The 18121-nt window shown below is 37.1% G+C and overlaps 1 protein-coding gene across 3 annotated transcripts in view; it reads left to right on the top strand.

Annotated features, from left to right (window-relative positions):
* TNPO1 (transportin 1) overlaps nucleotides 1-18121 on the top strand; it is a 101540-nt gene that overhangs the window by 62756 nt on the left and 20663 nt on the right. For all 3 annotated transcript variants that reach the window (XM_053588968.1, XM_053588982.1, XM_053588974.1), the window contains exons 9-15: nucleotides 3323-3441; nucleotides 7369-7429; nucleotides 7982-8150; nucleotides 11195-11347; nucleotides 12056-12281; nucleotides 14869-15040; nucleotides 16511-16597. In XM_053588968.1, the coding sequence (XP_053444943.1) occupies nucleotides 3323-3441; nucleotides 7369-7429; nucleotides 7982-8150; nucleotides 11195-11347; nucleotides 12056-12281; nucleotides 14869-15040; nucleotides 16511-16597 (987 nt within the window). The remainder of the gene's footprint in view (nucleotides 1-3322; nucleotides 3442-7368; nucleotides 7430-7981; nucleotides 8151-11194; nucleotides 11348-12055; nucleotides 12282-14868; nucleotides 15041-16510; nucleotides 16598-18121) is intronic.

The following is an 18121-nucleotide window of genomic DNA, read 5'->3' as shown; positions in this document are numbered from 1 at the left end:
TTTGAAGATTCGAGTGGGATTGGTTTAAAGCTAGAAAAGTTAACCAAAAAGTTAAAAAATTGCATCACTTGCTAGGTGACAACAGGGAGCCTAATTTCTAATGTTGCAGTACTTAAGCAATACTCAATAGCATAGGAGTGTGCGACATGATGTGGCATAGGGCCTGGCCTGTGACAACTATTATGTTGCCATATTTTCTCATGTAACATGTTTCAACCCAGACAAAGACATGTGTAAGAATTCATTATTTAACCACAATTTTAGCTGCATTTACATTTGTAAATCACATGAGTAAATGTGGCTTGGTTATGCCCAAAGGACTTGATCAACCTGTTTTGTTGGAAATTACAAATTATGGTCATAATTAGAATTAGAAGTGTGACATTTCAATGTGTATGTGCCAGTTCAAACATGTGAAAGTCTATATATACATTATAAAAGACAGCATGAGTAGTAATAAAAAGATTTTTCATTTTAAGAAAGGTATAACAGTTCATGTTTTTCTAAGTGGGCTTAATATTTGATTATTAACATTCACAATTTAGACATCTCAGAAGTTTCATAAAATGCACCTACACAGAAATAGATGAACAGTACATATAAGGAATACTTTTCAGTTGACAGCATTTTATTATGTTGGTGCAAAAGTAATTGTAGGTTTGGACCATGAATTTTAGATCTTTATACCCAGGCTCAAACACATCTTCATTAATCAAAATAGATACCATTGCAATCAACACATTGTCACCAGTGAGAAATAAGTTTGTTCCTGTAGTGTAAAAATCTGTGGTTCAGGGATTCAATGAATTCTTGGAAAGCATTTTCTTCATCCTGCTGGCTGTGCAAGTATTTTCCCTACAAAAAGTTGTTGAGATGCTTGAAGTGGTAGTTAGTTGGCCAGAGGTCAGGTGAATATGGTGAGTGAGGCAAAACTTCATAGCTCAGTTTGTTCAACTTGTGAAACATTGGTTGTGTGACATGGTCAGTCGGGCATCGTCGTGGAGAAGAATTGGGCCCTTTCTTTGACCAATGCTGGCTACCAGGAGTTGCAGTTTTTGGCGTTTCATCAATTTGCTGAACACACTTCTCAGAAGTAATGGTTTTGATTGGATTCAGAAAGCTATAGTGAATCAGACCAGTGGCAGACCACCAATGACCATGACCTTTTTTTTGGTGTCAGTATGGCTTTGGCAAGTGCTTGGAGGTCCTGACAGTCCAACCACTGAGCTGGTCATCACTGGTTGTCATATGAAATCCACTTTTAATTGGATCTCATAATCCAATTGAAAAATGGTTCATCGTTGTTGCATAGAAAAGACAGTGAAACTTGAGAAAAATTGCTCTGAGTTTTGGTCAGCTCGTGAGGCACCCCCTTATCGAGCTTTTTTACCTTTCCAATTTGTTTCAAATGCCAAATGCAACAGGATCAACCCCGATGATTGCTCTCAACTGGCTGTTATCAACTTGCAATGGCCAGCCACTATGCTCATCTTCAAAGCTCTTGTCTCCTTTGCAAAACTTCTTGAACTGCCTCTGCACAGTATGTTCGTTAGCAGTTCCTGGGCCAATTGATGTTGCAATTTGTCTCCTCTGCTTTACAACCAATTTTTGAACTCAAATAAGAAAATCACTTGACCAGCCTAAGCAAATAGAGACCACGTCTCTACTAAAAATAGAAAAACTAGCCAAGTATTGTGGCAAATGCCTGTGGTACCAGCTAGGAGGCTGAGAAAAGACGATCACTTGAGCCTAAGAGTTGGATGTAAGCAAGCTATGATGCCATGGCATTCAACCCCAGGGTAACTGAGTAAGACTTAAAAAAGCTTGAATTTTCTTTTTGGCTAACATCACTTCCATAGTGCAAAGTAAATATAAAATAAACAGCAAGTGATATCATTAGCAAAAGAAACATAAAACAAGAAATGTAGGCTTGGCGCCCTTAGCTCATTGGTTAGGGCACTGGCCACATACACTGGGGCTGGCGGGTTCAAACCCAACCTGGTCCTGCTAACCAACAATGACAACTACAACCAAAAAAATAGCCAGGCGTTGTGGCGGGCACCTGTAGTCCCAGCTACTTGGGAGGTTGAGGCAAGAGAATCACTTAAACTCAAGATTTTGAGGTTGCTGTGAGCTGTGATACCATGGTACTCTACCAAGGGCAACAAAGTGAGACTCTTGTCTCAAAAAAAAAAAAAGGCTCAGTACTTGTGGCTCAAGTGGCTAAGGTGCCAGCCACATACAGTGGCTCAAGTGGCTAAGGTGCCAGCCACATACACCTGAACTGGCAGGTCTGAATCCAGCCTGGGCCCGCCAAACAACGACGGCTGCAACCAAAAAAACAGCCGGGCGTTGTGGTGGGCACCTATAGTCCCAGCTACTTGGGAGGCAGAGGCAGGAGAATCGCTTGAGCCCAGGAGTTGGAGGTTGCTATGAGCTATGATGCCATGGCACTCTACCCAGGTGACAGCTTGAGGCTCTGTGGGCGGCACCTGTGGCTAGTCGGTAAGGTGCCAGCCCCATATACCGAGGGTGGCGGGTTCAAACCCGGCCCCAGCCGAACTGCAACAAAAAAAATAGCCGGGTGTTGTGGCGGGCACCTGTAGTCCCAGCTACTTGGGAGGATGAGGCAAGAGAATCGCTTAAGCCCAGGAGTTGGAGGTTGCTGTGAGCTATGTGATGCCATGGCACTCTACCTAGGGCCATAAAGTGAAACTCTGTCTCTACAAAAAAAAAAGAGAGAGAACTGTACGTTAAAATGATATGTAACATAACCACATTGTTAAGAATGTATTCCAGGAGGCGCCCAGAGCTCAGTGGCTAGAATGCTAGCCACATACACCGAGGCTGGCAGGTTTGAATCCTGCCTGGGCCAGCTAAAGCAACAATGACAACTGCAACAGAAAAATGTCCGGGCGTTGTGGTGGGCACCTGTGGTCCCAGCTGCTTGGGATCCTGAGGCAAGGGAATCTCTTAAGCCCAAGAGTTTGAGGTTGCTAAAGAGATGTGATGTCACGGTACTCTACCCAGGGTGACAGCTTGAAACTCTTGTCTCCAAAAAAAAATGTATTCCAGTATCAAATGACAACTTTTAACAGTGCAAAAACCATAATTACTTTTGCACCAACCTGATAAATCACTGGTTCTTAAGTTAACTGCATTTTAGAATAAATTAGAACCTTTTTTTTTTTTTTTTTAAATCCAAAAGCCTAGGTTGAGAGCCATGATAAAATGCAAGGTAGTAGCAAAAGCCAATGTAGGATTGACTTTATATTAATTATGTGATTTAAACTGATTAAAATTAAGGATCCTTTGTTTACAGTACATGCTACAGAGGACTCAAGATCAAGATGAAAATGTGGCTTTAGAAGCCTGTGAATTTTGGCTAACTTTAGCTGAACAGCCAATATGCAAAGATGTACTCATAAGGCATCTTCCTAAGTAAGTGTTCCTTCTTATAAGTGCCAATTTGTTCTTTATTTAACTTAACAGTGATTTCTCATTTTTATAAAATTCTGCCATCAGAAAGTGAAGTTGTATAGAAGTTAGACATAAGCTTACTATTGGTATAAGAGATTTTTCAAGGAACAATTACCCTTTTTAAAAATTCTGTGAGGGTGGTTTATTCTAAATCATAAGTCTGGGGTTGGCACAATAGCTCATACCTGTAATCCTAGCACTCTGGGAGGCTTAGGCGGGCTGAGCAGTTCAAAACCAGCCTGAGCAAGAGAGAGACCCCCTCTGTAAAAATACCCGGGTGTTTAGGCCAGACGCCTATAGTCCCAGCTACTCAGGAGGCTGAGGCAAGAAGATGGATTGCTTGAGCCAAGAGTTTGAGGTTGCTGTGAGCTATGACACAACAGCATTCTACCCAGAGCAACAAAGTGAGATTTTTTTTTTTGAACAACCCTTATTCTTTGACCGTAGACCTTACAAAGGGGTTTTCTTTTTACTCAAAAATAATTTCTCACTGAGCCTATTTTTAACCCAAGGAATGCTGTTCTGTCAGTTATTTTAAAAGTAATGCTTTTTTCTAAAAGTAAAGTAATAAAGGCTCATGGGAGGAAATTAAATGGTAGAAAATAATAAATTTTCACTACCGTGAGTTATCACCCTTAGTGTTTGTGATGTGTCATCTTTGCATATTTTTTTCTGTGTAGGTACCATACACTATAAAGACTTGAATGTGTGGGGAAGTAGATTTGATAACACATGATGCACTTACTATGGCATCTCGCTCAGAGTTAGTGCTTGAAATTTTTGCTTATGCTATATTATGGTTTGCTGTTTTCAGTTGTATGCTGTATGCTTTCCTCCGTGTCATTAGTCTTTGAAACTTTAGTGGTAGTATATCCCGTCACGGTGTGCACACCATATATGTAAAATTAACTTTTATGTGTGTATACCATACATATCGAATGTGTTGAATATTGAGGTTACTTGGCTTTTTTTTTAACCAAATAATCCTGGAGTGAACATCATCTTTTGGCGCAATGGCTCACACCTGTAATCCTAGCACTCCATAAATGATTCAGTTAGCATTAAAGTTTTCTTTCTTTCTTTCTTCATAGTTTACTTCATAAATATTTCATATCGTTCTCTAGGAAATATGTATCCATCTATGCCCTGATAGCAGTGTCCATTTTGTCACAACTTTTACCAGCCATTAATTTTAATTTTTCTAATTTTTGCCGTCTGGATGAGCAAAATACAAATACTTTGGTGTTAATGTTTTGGTATTAGTGGAGTTAAATTTCTTTTAGATGGTTATGATACTTAGATGTTCTTATTTTCATATAGTAACCAAGTCCTTTTTCTTTTCTATTGTTTCTCTGTCAAAGAAACAGAAATTCTACCTGTATTTTTTTCTAGTCAGTCTAGAATTTATTTGGGAATGAGGGCGAAATGTATTTTTTTTACTTTAAGAAATTCATGTACTATTTTTCTTTATAATGCCTTTTTATGATCTGTTTGATGTGTACATATCGGGTCATATAATTCCAAAAGTAATAAACAGATACTAATCTTTATAAAAACTACAAAGATGGGCGGCGCCTGTGGCTCAATCGGTAAGGCGCCGGCCCCACATACAGAGGGTGGCGGGTTCAAACCTGGCCCCGGCTGAACTGCAACTAAAAAAATAGCCGGGCGCCTGTAGTCCCAGCTACTCGGGAGGCTGAGACAAGAGAATCGCTTAAGCCCAGGAGTTGGAGGTTGCTGTGAGCTGTGTGATGCCACGGCACTCTACCGAGGGCCATAAAGTGAGACTCTGTCTCTAAAAAAAGAAACTACAAAGATTTTATTAATGAGAACTTAGGCCTGTAACATTAGGAGATAGTAATAATTGAATATGCAATTGTAACTAGGTGCTCTAACTCCATCATTATACTAATATAATCCAAAATTTTTAAAACAGATGAATTCAGTAGCAGGCTAAATGGTCACCACCTTCAAAAATGTTGAGCATCTCCAGCCATTCGTGACTTGATTTCATTTATGTCTTCCCTACCACTGTTTGGGAGACATTTTTAAGATAGTTTTTCGTTTTTAGATAGTGCTAAAACATTGGGAGAATATCAATGTCAATCTGCTGCTGAGATAAAAGCACAACAAAAGTTTTCTAGTTCTGTTAAGCAGACTTTTGCTTAATATGAATGAAAATGTTTGCTTAAGAAATAAAATTCTGGGGCAGTGCCTGTGACTCAGTGGGTAGGGCGCTGGCCCCATATACCTAGGGTGGCAGGTTCAAACCCAGACCCGGCCAAACTGCAACAAGCAGTGGTCCCAGCTACTCGGGAGGCTGAGATAAGAGAATCACTTAAGCCCAAGAGCTGGAGGTTGCTGTGAGCTGTGTGGCGCCCTGACACTCTAGGGAGGGCAATAAAGTGAGACTGTCTCTACAAAAAGAAATAAAATTCTGTGTCACGAGATTTCTTGTTAATATGAACTTATTTAGAAAGCACTAATATAACAAGGAAGACAAGTTCTGTTTCTAGGCTACATAATTTGTTCTTTTTATTTTTTGAACAGTACTGTACTATTTTGATACATTAAACATTTAAAGTATTTTGTTTTCTGGTACAGCAGTTCTTCATTTATCTCTTTTTTCCCCCTGAAATTATTTTGGCTTTTCACACCGTTAATTCTTGTGCACTGATATCTTATAGGACCGCTATGTAAAACAGCTCAATGCTTAACACATTTTTAAGTACTCATTAAATATTTCTTGTTGATATTAATGTTTTTATATGGTGTTATATTTTTAAAAATTTCCTTTGGCCAAAGGGAAGTGCCTAAAAAAAAAAATTTATTATTATTTTTTTTTTCTTAATGGCTACATGTGGCTTCAGGAGAATTCTGAATAGTTAGATCTGTTCATAAATAATGATCTGCTTTGTTTGTCTTATTCTAGATTGCCACATGGACAGGGTTAGCCTCCCATGTCTTACTTTATGTCCTACAGACTTTATTAGGCCCATCTGCCACACCACTCAAAGGCCCTTTACTTCTGTCTTCTTCCAATCTCAGATTCCTTGATTTGTTCTTTTTCCATCTGACAGACATTATAATCACAAATAAACTATACCAACCATAAACATATATCTGCCCTGCATGTGTCTCCCCTGAACTTTTTTTCAGATGAGCTGCTTTGACTGCGCTGTTGTATACCACTGGCGCCAGTTATACTATCCCAGGAGATTTTTGGCTATAGAAATCCATGGTCTTCAGTTTCATGTGGTCGCTTCACACTATCTGCCGATACTTGTTCCAAATCACCTTTTTTGTCTTCCATTCACTTGAAAGAAGAGCACTTTTTCAAACCTTCATCACCCTTCTAAATTTCTTTGTTCACTTTGAGCAGTTCTGTTTTTATAGAGAAAGAAATGACCTTTTCTTTTGCCCAAAAACTTAACTCATTCAAATTTTCCTTTCCTACTTAAGGCCTTGGATAATAATTTTTTGTCACCAGGGACCTCACCCCATCAGATATTCTCTCTCAGCTTTTCGCTCTTGCCTCTTTTTTTGTAACTTTTTCTGTAATTATGGAAAACTGATTACAAGTCTTAAGCTAGTTATACTAGCTTCAGTGTTATTAATATTTCTATTTCAGAATTTAGAAGGGCTTTGAACATGGAAGTTTGGCTGGTTCACATTTCTTAAACCTGTCCAGGGAATTTTCAATTGTATTGCTTTCCTTTTTCCCTATTAGTGTTTTCTTCACTTAATGAGGGCATAACATACATAGTCACTCAGTATTCTCAAAGACAGTATTAGTAGTGGTTGTCTCACTAGTTTTATTAGTGTGCATAAGGTTTTTAAGAGTTCTAATTCTTTAGATCTTTCTTTCATGAATTCATTTCTTTATAGGTTAATTCCTGTGTTAGTGAATGGCATGAAATACTCAGATATAGATATCATCCTGCTTAAGGTAAGGAAACTTTTCTGATGAATAAGGAAGATAATTTTTATATAAGTACATATATTAATACATTTTTAATTTGGTCAATAAAAGATTTATTTAGAATAGATTTTCTGTTGTATATGATAGGCTATAGAGATTGAGAAGTAGAAGTAAACATGAATATGGGTGATAAATTCTTGCTTTATTGGAACTAATTATCAGTAGGGTTATAATCAATTTTTCCTTTATTTAAATTACTTGGAGTCTATTTAAAAGTATAACTTCTTAAGTATGCTAATCTGAATTTGCTCAGGTACACTTAGATTATACCAATCAATGGAGACAGTGTAGATAGCCAAAAGGGCTTGATTAAACCTAGCAGGTGTTATGTTAATCTCTTCTCCCCTCTGCAAGGAACTTTTTTCTGAGGAGAGTAGTTATCAAACACTCAGGGGGTATGCATCAAACGCTTGTGCATGACCTCATCTCTGGATATACCGATTTTTTTTTTTTTTTTTTTTTTTTTTAGCTTAAATAATAAATGACACCAAAAGTTTATCTTTTAAAAAAAAAAAACAGGGTGATGTTGAAGAAGATGAAACAATTCCTGATAGTGAACAGGATATAAGGCCACGTTTTCACCGATCAAGAACAGTGGCCCAGCAGCACGATGAAGATGGAATTGAAGAGGAAGATGATGATGATGATGAAATTGATGACGACGATACAATTTCTGACTGGAATTTAAGTAAGTCAGAGAGGGAAAGGCACAATTAACAGCTTTGGTAACTATTGAGATGCAATTCACATACTATAAAATTCCCCAATTAAAGTATACAATTCGTGGTTTCTAATATATTCACAGAGTTATCCAATCCTCACCATAATCTATTTTAGAATACTTTCATTACCCAATAAAGAAGGCATATACCCATTAGTCACAAGACATCCTCCGAAAATAAGACCTACTTATAGGAAAGATAAGACGTCCCCTGAAAATAAGACCTAGCGCATCTTTGGGAGCACACCTTAAAATAAGACACTGTCTTATTTTCGGGGAAACAGGGTAGTATATATCACTATTAATTTATTGCGAAATATTTTATATACCATATTTGTGTGTGTATGTGTATATATATGTATGTGCACATACAGACACATGTATATGCATATACACTTGTACCAGTTAGTGGATATTTATGTCTTTTGGCTATTGTAGATAGTAATGCTGTAAGTATTTATGTAAATAGTATTTGTGGGTTTTTAATTCTCTTGGGTATATGCTCAAGAGTGGGATTGTTAGGTCATATGGTAACTCTGTGTTTAACCGTTTGACGTTTGAGGAATTGTCAGGGTATTTTCCAAAGTGGATGTACCATTTTACTTTCTAGTATCTGAAGGTACCAGTTTATGTATTCATGAACCCTTACTGTTAGTCATTCTAGTGGATGTGAAATAGTATTATCTTGTGGTTTTGGTTTGCATTTCCATGATGGGCCTACTCTTGAATTTATTCATTAGTATATTCTTTAAAAAGATTTCTTAACCTCGGGTGGTGCCTGTGGCTCAAGGAGTAGGGCGCCAGTCCCATATGCCGGAGGTGGTGGGTTCAAACCCAGCCCCGGCCAAGAAACATAAAAAAAATAATAATAATAAAGATATCTTACCTCAAACTACTGTTTCTCAAAAGGCTATGTACATTTTGATACTATAAAATAAGAATATCATGACAAGCTTTTCCTTTTTTCCTAAGAGTGTGCTGTAGTGGTAATTTGCATGATATTTGGCTAATTATCATAGATAATTCTCCAATAATATATATTGCTTTGTCATTTGAAGCTTCGAAAATAAGGTTTTTAAAATAATTTTCAACCTTAGCTATAAAGCTACATTATCAGTGAAGCTGGTAGTCTGGCCCATACTCTTTAATTGTAGTGGTACCTATGCATCTGTGTTTTGATTTTGCTTGCTTGTTTTTAAATCTCCACTACTTTCGTTGAGGGTGTCTCCATCTTGGCACTACTGGCATTTGGAGCCACATCATTCTTTGTTGTGGTGGCTGTCCTGTACATTGTAGGATATTGAGCACCATCCATACCTCTATCCAAAGATGTCAGCAGCATGCACAAAATGGGAACAAACAACAGTGTCTCTAGATACTGCCAAATGTGCTCTGGGAAACAAAATTACCCCCAGGTTAGAACCACTACTGTAGTTCAAAGTATTGAGATGTCTAGTAAAATAACTGTGATAAAGTGACTAAGGATATATGTTGTCAGCCCATATTGTGTAATCCGTCTAATTATATAATGCTGATTCTTCGGTGTCTTCTTTAGTGTCCTATAACATTTAGAGTGCCTGATGTGGGAAGCAGTAGGCCAAGAACTATATATGCATATCACATTTAATCTTTCCAACAACTTTAGATAGGTAAAGAAACTGTAAAAGAGAAACTTGCCCAAGGTTAGCATAGCTAGCACTAATAGTGTATATCCAGTTTTGGAATCCAAGTCTTCCTTAATAAGGTAGCCCAAGGTCTTTATCGCTATCACAAATTACTTCCCAGTATATTTTTACTTTCATGTCGGGGGTAGGATGGTTCAAGATACATTATAGATGACTCTACAGAAGTAATATACATTGGGAGGGGGCCACATTCCCTTTACATCCCACATTTCTTTATATCCTTCCAGAAGCTTGTCTGTGCATGTATAGGAAACCGCATGAATCTTAGAGGAGAAGCCATTTACGAAAACACATTATATGTACTCTGCTGGGATTTTGTTTTGTATGTCTTATGCCTTGTTCTGTGTCAGTACATGCAGATTTTAAAAATCTTTTATCATTGCTAATTTGTGATTAACCATTTTCTGTGTCTAGTTCATGTTGGGAAAATGTCGATACTTAGTCCTTTTTGTGCTGCTGTAACTGAATACCTTAGACTAGGTAATTTCTAAATAACATAAATTTATTTGACTCTCAGTTCTAGAGGCTGGGAAGTCCAAAATCGAGGGGATGCATCTGGTGAGGACTTTATTTCTATATTATACCATAGTGTACAGGCAAAAGAGCAAGAGAGAGCTAACCTTGCTTTTATATTAGGCCAACTCTCTTGATAACTTATTCCTGCAAAGAGGACATTAATCCATTCATGAGAGTAGAGAAAGCCTTCATGGTCTAATCACTTCTTTATCAAGCACCATATGTTGGGGATTAAGTTTCTAACACCCAAACTTGGTGGGACATGCTCCAACCCGTAGCAGTTAAAATTATCTTTTTGTTCTTTTCTAAATTATCATATTAATGAAATCTGAATTAATTTTTAGTCTCATAGTTAATTCATTGTAAACATTTTCTGGCACATTTTATGCTTCATGCACCTGTGACTTTGGTTCCAATCAACTAAATAATTACATAACTTGATTCTAAATGATCTATCACTAAAAATGTTAAGTAGAATTAATGTGGGTTTTGCTTTGTGATTGTAACAGTGGGCATCATATTGGAAGCACTGAATTGAGTGGAATAGCATATGTTTTGATTTTCCTATACAGATAAAAGAATTCAAGTATGGCAGTCATGAATAGAGTAGAATGTCTTTGTCATTAATTTGCTAATTCTTTGTCATAAAAATTGTAGTAGAAAATGCAGGTATTTTCATGTGGAGACAATCTCCTATTTAATTGAATTCTTATGAATAAAGTGTAATACATACAATAAATACTAATTTTTAATATGTAATTAACTTATAAGAGAAATTAATATATATTTTTTCATTAAATATTTCCTTAGGAAAGTGTTCTGCTGCTGCCCTAGATGTTCTTGCAAATGTGTATCGTGATGAGCTACTGCCACATATTTTGCCCCTTTTGAAAGAATTACTTTTTCATCACGAGTGGGTTGTTAAAGAATCAGGCATCTTGGTTTTAGGAGCAATTGCTGAAGGTAAGTTTAAGTTCAGTTTGAATTGTAAAGTTCACTCATGCTAATAAGGGTAGTCTGCTTTAAGGAGAAGCAGACCATATAAAGATTTCACTCTTGAATTCACATAGTATCATGAGTGTGGGGCAGAAAAGACTGTGATCCATATTAACTTCCAGAGGGATAATTGCGTACAAAACTCATCTTACACTAAGTTTCTGCTTAGAACCAGTTAACTATTGTTAAACAGCCATGGACTGACTGCTGAATTCAGCAACCTTTTTAATAACTGTAATGGGAACAGAACAAGGGTACTCTGACATCCGAAGCATCTCCGTTGCTAAAAAAAAAATAACTTTATTGCCTAGGTAACTAGAAGAAACCTAATAAGGCAAGAGTGTCATCACTCTCTATAAGGGCTATTATTAATTCTGTAAATATCTTTCTACAAGAAGTTGAAGCACTTCACAGGCATTTCTGAAAATCATGATTAGTGTAGCAGACATACAAAGAAGAAGACTTAACCCTAAGGTCCTTAAGAGCAGTAAGCTCTAATTTCAGGGTTTTTTTAATTATTTAGATATATATTATCATAGTATATTTATAAATGAAAATACTAAAAAATTTTTTCATGGGTATGTAACAATTGGAACAATTGTTCCAATTGTTTTCAACTGGAACAATTTTAGTACAATTTTAGCACTTAGGCAGATTTCTGTTATTTTTTTCTAGGTTGCATGCAAGGCATGATTCCATACTTGCCTGAGCTCATTCCTCACCTTATTCAGTGCCTCTCTGATAAAAAGGCTCTTGTGCGTTCCATAACGTGCTGGACTCTTAGCCGCTATGCACACTGGGTAGTCAGCCAGCCCCCGGACACGTACCTGAAGCCATTAATGACGGAACTGCTCAAGCGCATCCTGGATAGCAACAAGAGAGTACAAGAAGCTGCCTGCAGGTGGGACACATTCATAGCATGGTGTTCATTGTGGGAGTAGGTAATGTAGCGAGCAGCTAATTTTCAACCTTACAATGGAATGTTTGTGTTTCATAATGGAGTATTTCATAATGGAAAATTTTTCAACTATGTCAGTTCAGGTTTCTTTTTTTTTTTTTTTTTTTTGCAGTTTTTGGGGCTGGGTTTGAACCCACCACCTCCAGCATATGGGGCCAGTGCCCTACTCCTTTGAGCCACAGGCGCTGCCCTGCAGCTTTCCTTTTTCTTAGAGAAGTTTTTGCTGGATTGATCTGTAGATTTGGGGTTTGCATTATAGCATGTTTTATACATGTTTGGTTGAGAAAAATTTATTTGCACCTTTTAAGTATGACTAAGAAGACATCAGCCTTTGCTGTTTCTTCCTCCCCCCCCCCCCAACTCAGTAGCTATGGTAACATAATAATCTTTTACCCTGATTCCCTCAGGCATCTGAAGTGGTACTGGCAGGGTACCTACTCTTGAAGGAATAGCAAAATTTGAGCACATTCACATCTTTAGACTACAGGTCAACTATCATAACTTCACAGAGTCCCACAGTGACCTGTGACCTGTCTCTTACCAACTGTGGCTTTTGAGTGCTTTGTAGATCTGCTCTAAGAACAACTGTTCTATTGGTTGGGTTTGAGGCGCTCTTTTTTATTTTTATTTTTTCTTTTTGTTCTGAGACACATGGCCTTATTGTTGCCCAACCTGGAGTACAGTGGATAATCATAGGTCACTACAGTGTTCAATTCCCGGGCTCAGCCTCCTGAGTCTCAGGGATTACAGGCGTATATCACCATGCCTAGCTAATTTTTTATAAAGGCAGAGTCTTGCCACGTTGTCCAGGCTGTTCTCAAACTCCTAACGTGAAGTAATCCTCCCAGTCAGCTTCTCAAAGCACTGAGATTATAGGCATAAAGTATCATGCCTGGCCTTTTTGCTTGTTTTTGTTACTTTGAGACAGGGTCTTGTTCTGTCTCCCAGGTTAGAGTGCAGTTGACATTATCATAGCTCATAGCAACTTCAACCTCCTAGGCTCAGATGATCCTCTTGCTTCAGCCTTCCGAATAGCTGGGACAATAGACATGCACCGCCATGCTCAGTTAATTTTTTAATTGTTTTTGTAGAGATGAGCTCTCTTACTCAAGCTATCTTGAACTCATGGGCTATATCCGTTTTCCCCGCCTTGGCCTCCCAGAGTGCTATGATTGCAGAATGAGCCACATGCCCACCCCATGTCTCTCTTTATATCAGACGAGCAGCTGCTTTCACTATAAATATTTCAGTTTCCTGGAAAAAGTATGTCCTAAAAGGGCCTACTCCTTAATATTTATAAGTAGATATGCTTTTACTGTTAATGTTGGTAATGAGAAGAAATAACTGCTATGAAAGGAGGAAGGTAAATTTGATGTAGACCTTACTAGATCAGAAGCAGTAGTATCTGGAAGAGTTGAAGTTCTTAATGAGATGAAAGAAAGTCCAACAAGGTGGCTAGTGTGATTAATAGCATTAAGTTTTTGTTTTAAAATGGAGGGAGGATATAGATTGTATTTGGTATCCTATGATTTATTAATTCACATTTGTTAAACATACACTAAAATGCTGGGTTTACAGTCCCTGCCATCTTGAAACTTATAAACTAGTAAGAAATACCAAGTGATTATATATTTGTAATTTGTGGCAAGTGCTATGAAGAAAATGAATAAATATCACAGTGCTGTATGATCAGACTTTCGTATCTATTTGTCCTAATAAATAAAGCCATACATAAGGCAAATTCGTAGCAACAGATGTACTCTACACCTTAATGCATATTAGAGAAACATCTGAGGGGTGGTGACCCCTAGTATACATCTGACAGTTAAGGTATAGAGTTCAAGAGTTTTAATTCTGATTCCATTAAGCTGGAACAGTCACTAGAATGTAAATTCTCTAAGAGAATAGGGGCACTGTTTTGTCATTGCCGTATTCCCAGCACTTGGTAACTAAATAGTAAGCTCCAGATAGATTTATTGAACGAATGAATAGAAAAACCAACTAGATGTTAGTATTCTTTTTGAGATAGAGTCTCTCTCTGTTGCCTGGGCTAGAGTGCAGGGGTGTAATAGTTCACTGCAGCCTTAAATTTCTGGGCTCAAAAGATCTTGCCTCACCCTACTAAGTAGCTGGGACTGTAGGTGCACCATGACCTGGCTAATTTTTCTGTAGAGACAGGGTCTACTGTGTTGCCCAAGCTGGTCTCCTCACATCAGAGGATTTTCTTACCTCAGCCTCCAAAGTGGTAGGATTACAGACAAGAACCACTATGCCTAACCAACACAGTTTAATTTTATTACAGTAGTTAAACAGATACCTATGGGTAATGCCTCTTAGGAAGAAATGGGAAGAAAATTAAAAAAAAAAAAAAAAAATTAAGAATCTAGTTGTGATGAAATAAGCGTGTAAAGTGTAAATAGATATTCTATAAACAATTGGTTTAGTTTCTTATTTCTATTGTAAAATAGAAACTGTTCCTTTTACATACCAATAACTTTTTTATTTATTTATTTATTTATTTAAATTATAGTGCCTTTGCTACCCTAGAAGAGGAAGCTTGTACAGAACTTGTTCCTTACCTTGCTTATATACTTGATACCCTGGTCTTCGCATTTAGTAAATACCAGCATAAGAACTTGCTCATTCTTTACGATGCCATAGGAACATTAGCGGATTCAGTAGGACATCATTTAAACAAACCAGTAAGTATCTTTGGTTAACTATTATGGAAAATAATATATAGCATAGTTGTAATCAGTAGGTTGATAAATTTGGAAATAACCATGTTTGGGTTTATGTGAACAGTTAGTGTTTACTACTGGAAGAATATAGATGTTACAAAGACAGCTGGTGTATCCCTTTCAAAGAGCATTTTAAAAATAAACATATGCTTGGTGTGGAAATTATAGTTAGAATCTCAAATGAGGTAATACTTTTTAGGATGACTAAAGGAAAGGGGTAATAATATTATACTACGGATTTCTCCTTTTACTTAATAACAATTTTTTCTATTTGCCATTGTAGCTTTAGAATACCACATCTAGAAATTTTGTTTTCTTAACATACAAGTGTGGGGAGTACATTATATTAAACAATTAGAGATTGGGGTAGTAGGTTGAAAATGCTAACTGGTGGCTTGGCACCCAAGGCACAGTGGTTGCAGTGCCAGCCACATACACCAAAGCTAGCAGGTTCGAGCCCTGCCCAGGCCACCTGAACAACAATGACAACTACAACAGAAAATAGCCGGGCACCGTGGCAGATGCCTGTAGTCCCAGCTACTTGAGAGGCTGAGGCAAGAGAATTGCTTAAGCCCAAGCGTTTGAGGTTGCTGTGAGCTGTGACGCCATGGCACTCTACCAAGGGTGACATAATGAGACTCTTGTCTCAAAAAAAAAAAAAAAAAGGCTAACTAGTGGTAGTGAAGAAGTACTTTGTCACTAGCAGTGTTAAGAGTAAAAGAGGAAAATGAATTTGTGTAAAGAGGATTTAAGTGATATTAGAATTTTAATGTAACTCAAAATACCCTACTGAAGAATAGAAAGATGTATATATGTGGTTGCTATATCAACAATATTAAGAAATTGGTTTTAGTTTTTTTTTTTAACCGCTATGCTAACAAGAATGTTTTTAGCTTAAAGTTGAACTTAAAATTTGGTGCAGAATAGTTGGTTTATAGGTTGCTTTGGTGCAGGTTGTTCGGCTTTGTTTTATTGGGGGAAGGTTGTGTTTTCCCAATAGTTTTAGAATTTGTGCTCTTATCTTCATGACTACTATGCTTATTGGTGTTATGAATCATTGCTCAGTTTAAGGATGCTTAAATGATTGTGAATCTCTTTTTTTTTCATGTGCTTCATAAGTTTACCTGTCAGTTCATGACATACATAACAATAGCTATGTTGTATGTTACAGACTCTAGGACTAAAAGAATTCTGTCAATGGAGAGTAAAACTTACATTGATCTTTCTTGTGACTTAACAATAGTACATTTTGATATCATGATGTATTTATTTATATTTTATTTCAAAAAAAGATAAGTTAAAAATAGAACAAGGTCATGTAAATAAAGGCAAATGAAAGGAAAATTTTAAAAGGAACTGGGTACAGCAAAGAACGAATACTTGTTTACATATGATAATAGAACTTTATATATTTTTCTTCATTATAAATAGGAATACATTCAGATGCTAATGCCTCCACTGATCCAGAAATGGAACATGTTAAAGGATGAAGATAAAGATCTCTTCCCTTTACTTGAGGTATGTTGGGCTGCTTATTTAGTTAAAGTAGTGGTAAGTTTCATCAAAAAACACATGTTCAAGTACAAAATAGGCATGTGATAAGAAAATGTTAATAAATTTATATTCTGAATAGTTTCTGTGCAAATGCCCAATAAACATGTACGATACCTCTATACTAAGAAATACTGTTAAATAGAAAAAGCATAATGGGCCTGACATGGTAACTCATGCCTGTAATCCCTGCACTCTGGGAGGCCAAGGCAGGCGGATCACCTGAGCTCACAAGTTTAAGACCAGCCTGAGCTAGAGTGAGACCTTGTCTCTGAAAATAGCTGGGCATTGTGGCAAGTGCCTGCAGTCCCACCTACTCGGGAGGCTGAAGCAAGAGAATCGCTTGAGCCCCAGAGTTTGAGGTTGCTATGAGCTGTGATGCCATAGCACTCTACCAGGGGTGACAAAATGAGACTCCTGTCTCAAAAAAAAAAGGATAATGGACGTTAATATACCTTTATGAAAAGTAAGTAAAGGATTATACATGTTACTAACTTACTCTACTTAACAGGAAATTTAAACCATATCAATTATATACATACACACACACGGTATATCTATATACTCACACATGTATGTGAAATAGTATTGAGACTTGCTTCCAGTAAGAGAGAACTCCTTGAAGTTTTTTCTTTGTATACATACACTTTTGCAATTAAAAAGAAATTTCATGTTGTTCAGGTGTAAATGAACATTATGAAATGTGATAAGCTACAGCTAGTTGAATTGACACTAATGGTCAGTTTAGTCATTTTTATTCTTGTTCCCCATATCAAGGGTCACTAGCTTCTGCCATGGATTGTTCTTAGTCAAAGAAGTTAAGTCTTCTGTGCCTAAGTACATGGCTAATTTTAGGTCACACAAAATAAAAATCCCCATGGCTCATTTTTTATGTATAGTCATCCCTCAGTATTCTTAGGATTGATTCCGTTCAGGATCCCCGTAGATACCAAAATCTGAAGATGCTCAAATCTTATATAAAATGTAACCTATACACATCCTCCCAGTATACTTTAAATCATCTCTAGATTATTTATCATACCTAATACAGTGTAAATGCTGCATAAATAGTTGATTATACTGTATTTTTAATTTCTATTTTTCTGAGACAGGGACTCACTCTGTTGCCTGGGCTAGAGTGCAGTGATATCATGGTAACTCACTACGACTTCAGATTCCTCGCTTCAGGCAATCCTCCTTCCTCAGCCTCCTGAATATCTGGGACTGTAGGCTAATTTTTCTGTATTTTATAGAGATGAGGTCTCCACTCCATTTCCCAGGCTGTATTTTCAATGTTTTTGATCCAAGGTCTGTTGAACCACAGATGCAGAATCTGCAGATACAGAGGACCAACTGCATTTATATTGCTTTTAGGCAGTGGCTCAAAATATGCCTTCCAGTATAATTCTACCCATATCATGACCATTGATGGGAGCATGAACAATATTTGAGGGGAAAAATAGAAACACCTTAATATGCAATCTTCCCTTG

Source organism: Nycticebus coucang, chromosome 1, assembly GCF_027406575.1.
Source record: "Nycticebus coucang isolate mNycCou1 chromosome 1, mNycCou1.pri, whole genome shotgun sequence".
NCBI classification, from domain to species: Eukaryota; Metazoa; Chordata; class Mammalia; order Primates; family Lorisidae; genus Nycticebus; species Nycticebus coucang.
This window is presented reverse-complemented; position numbering and strand designations above follow the sequence as displayed.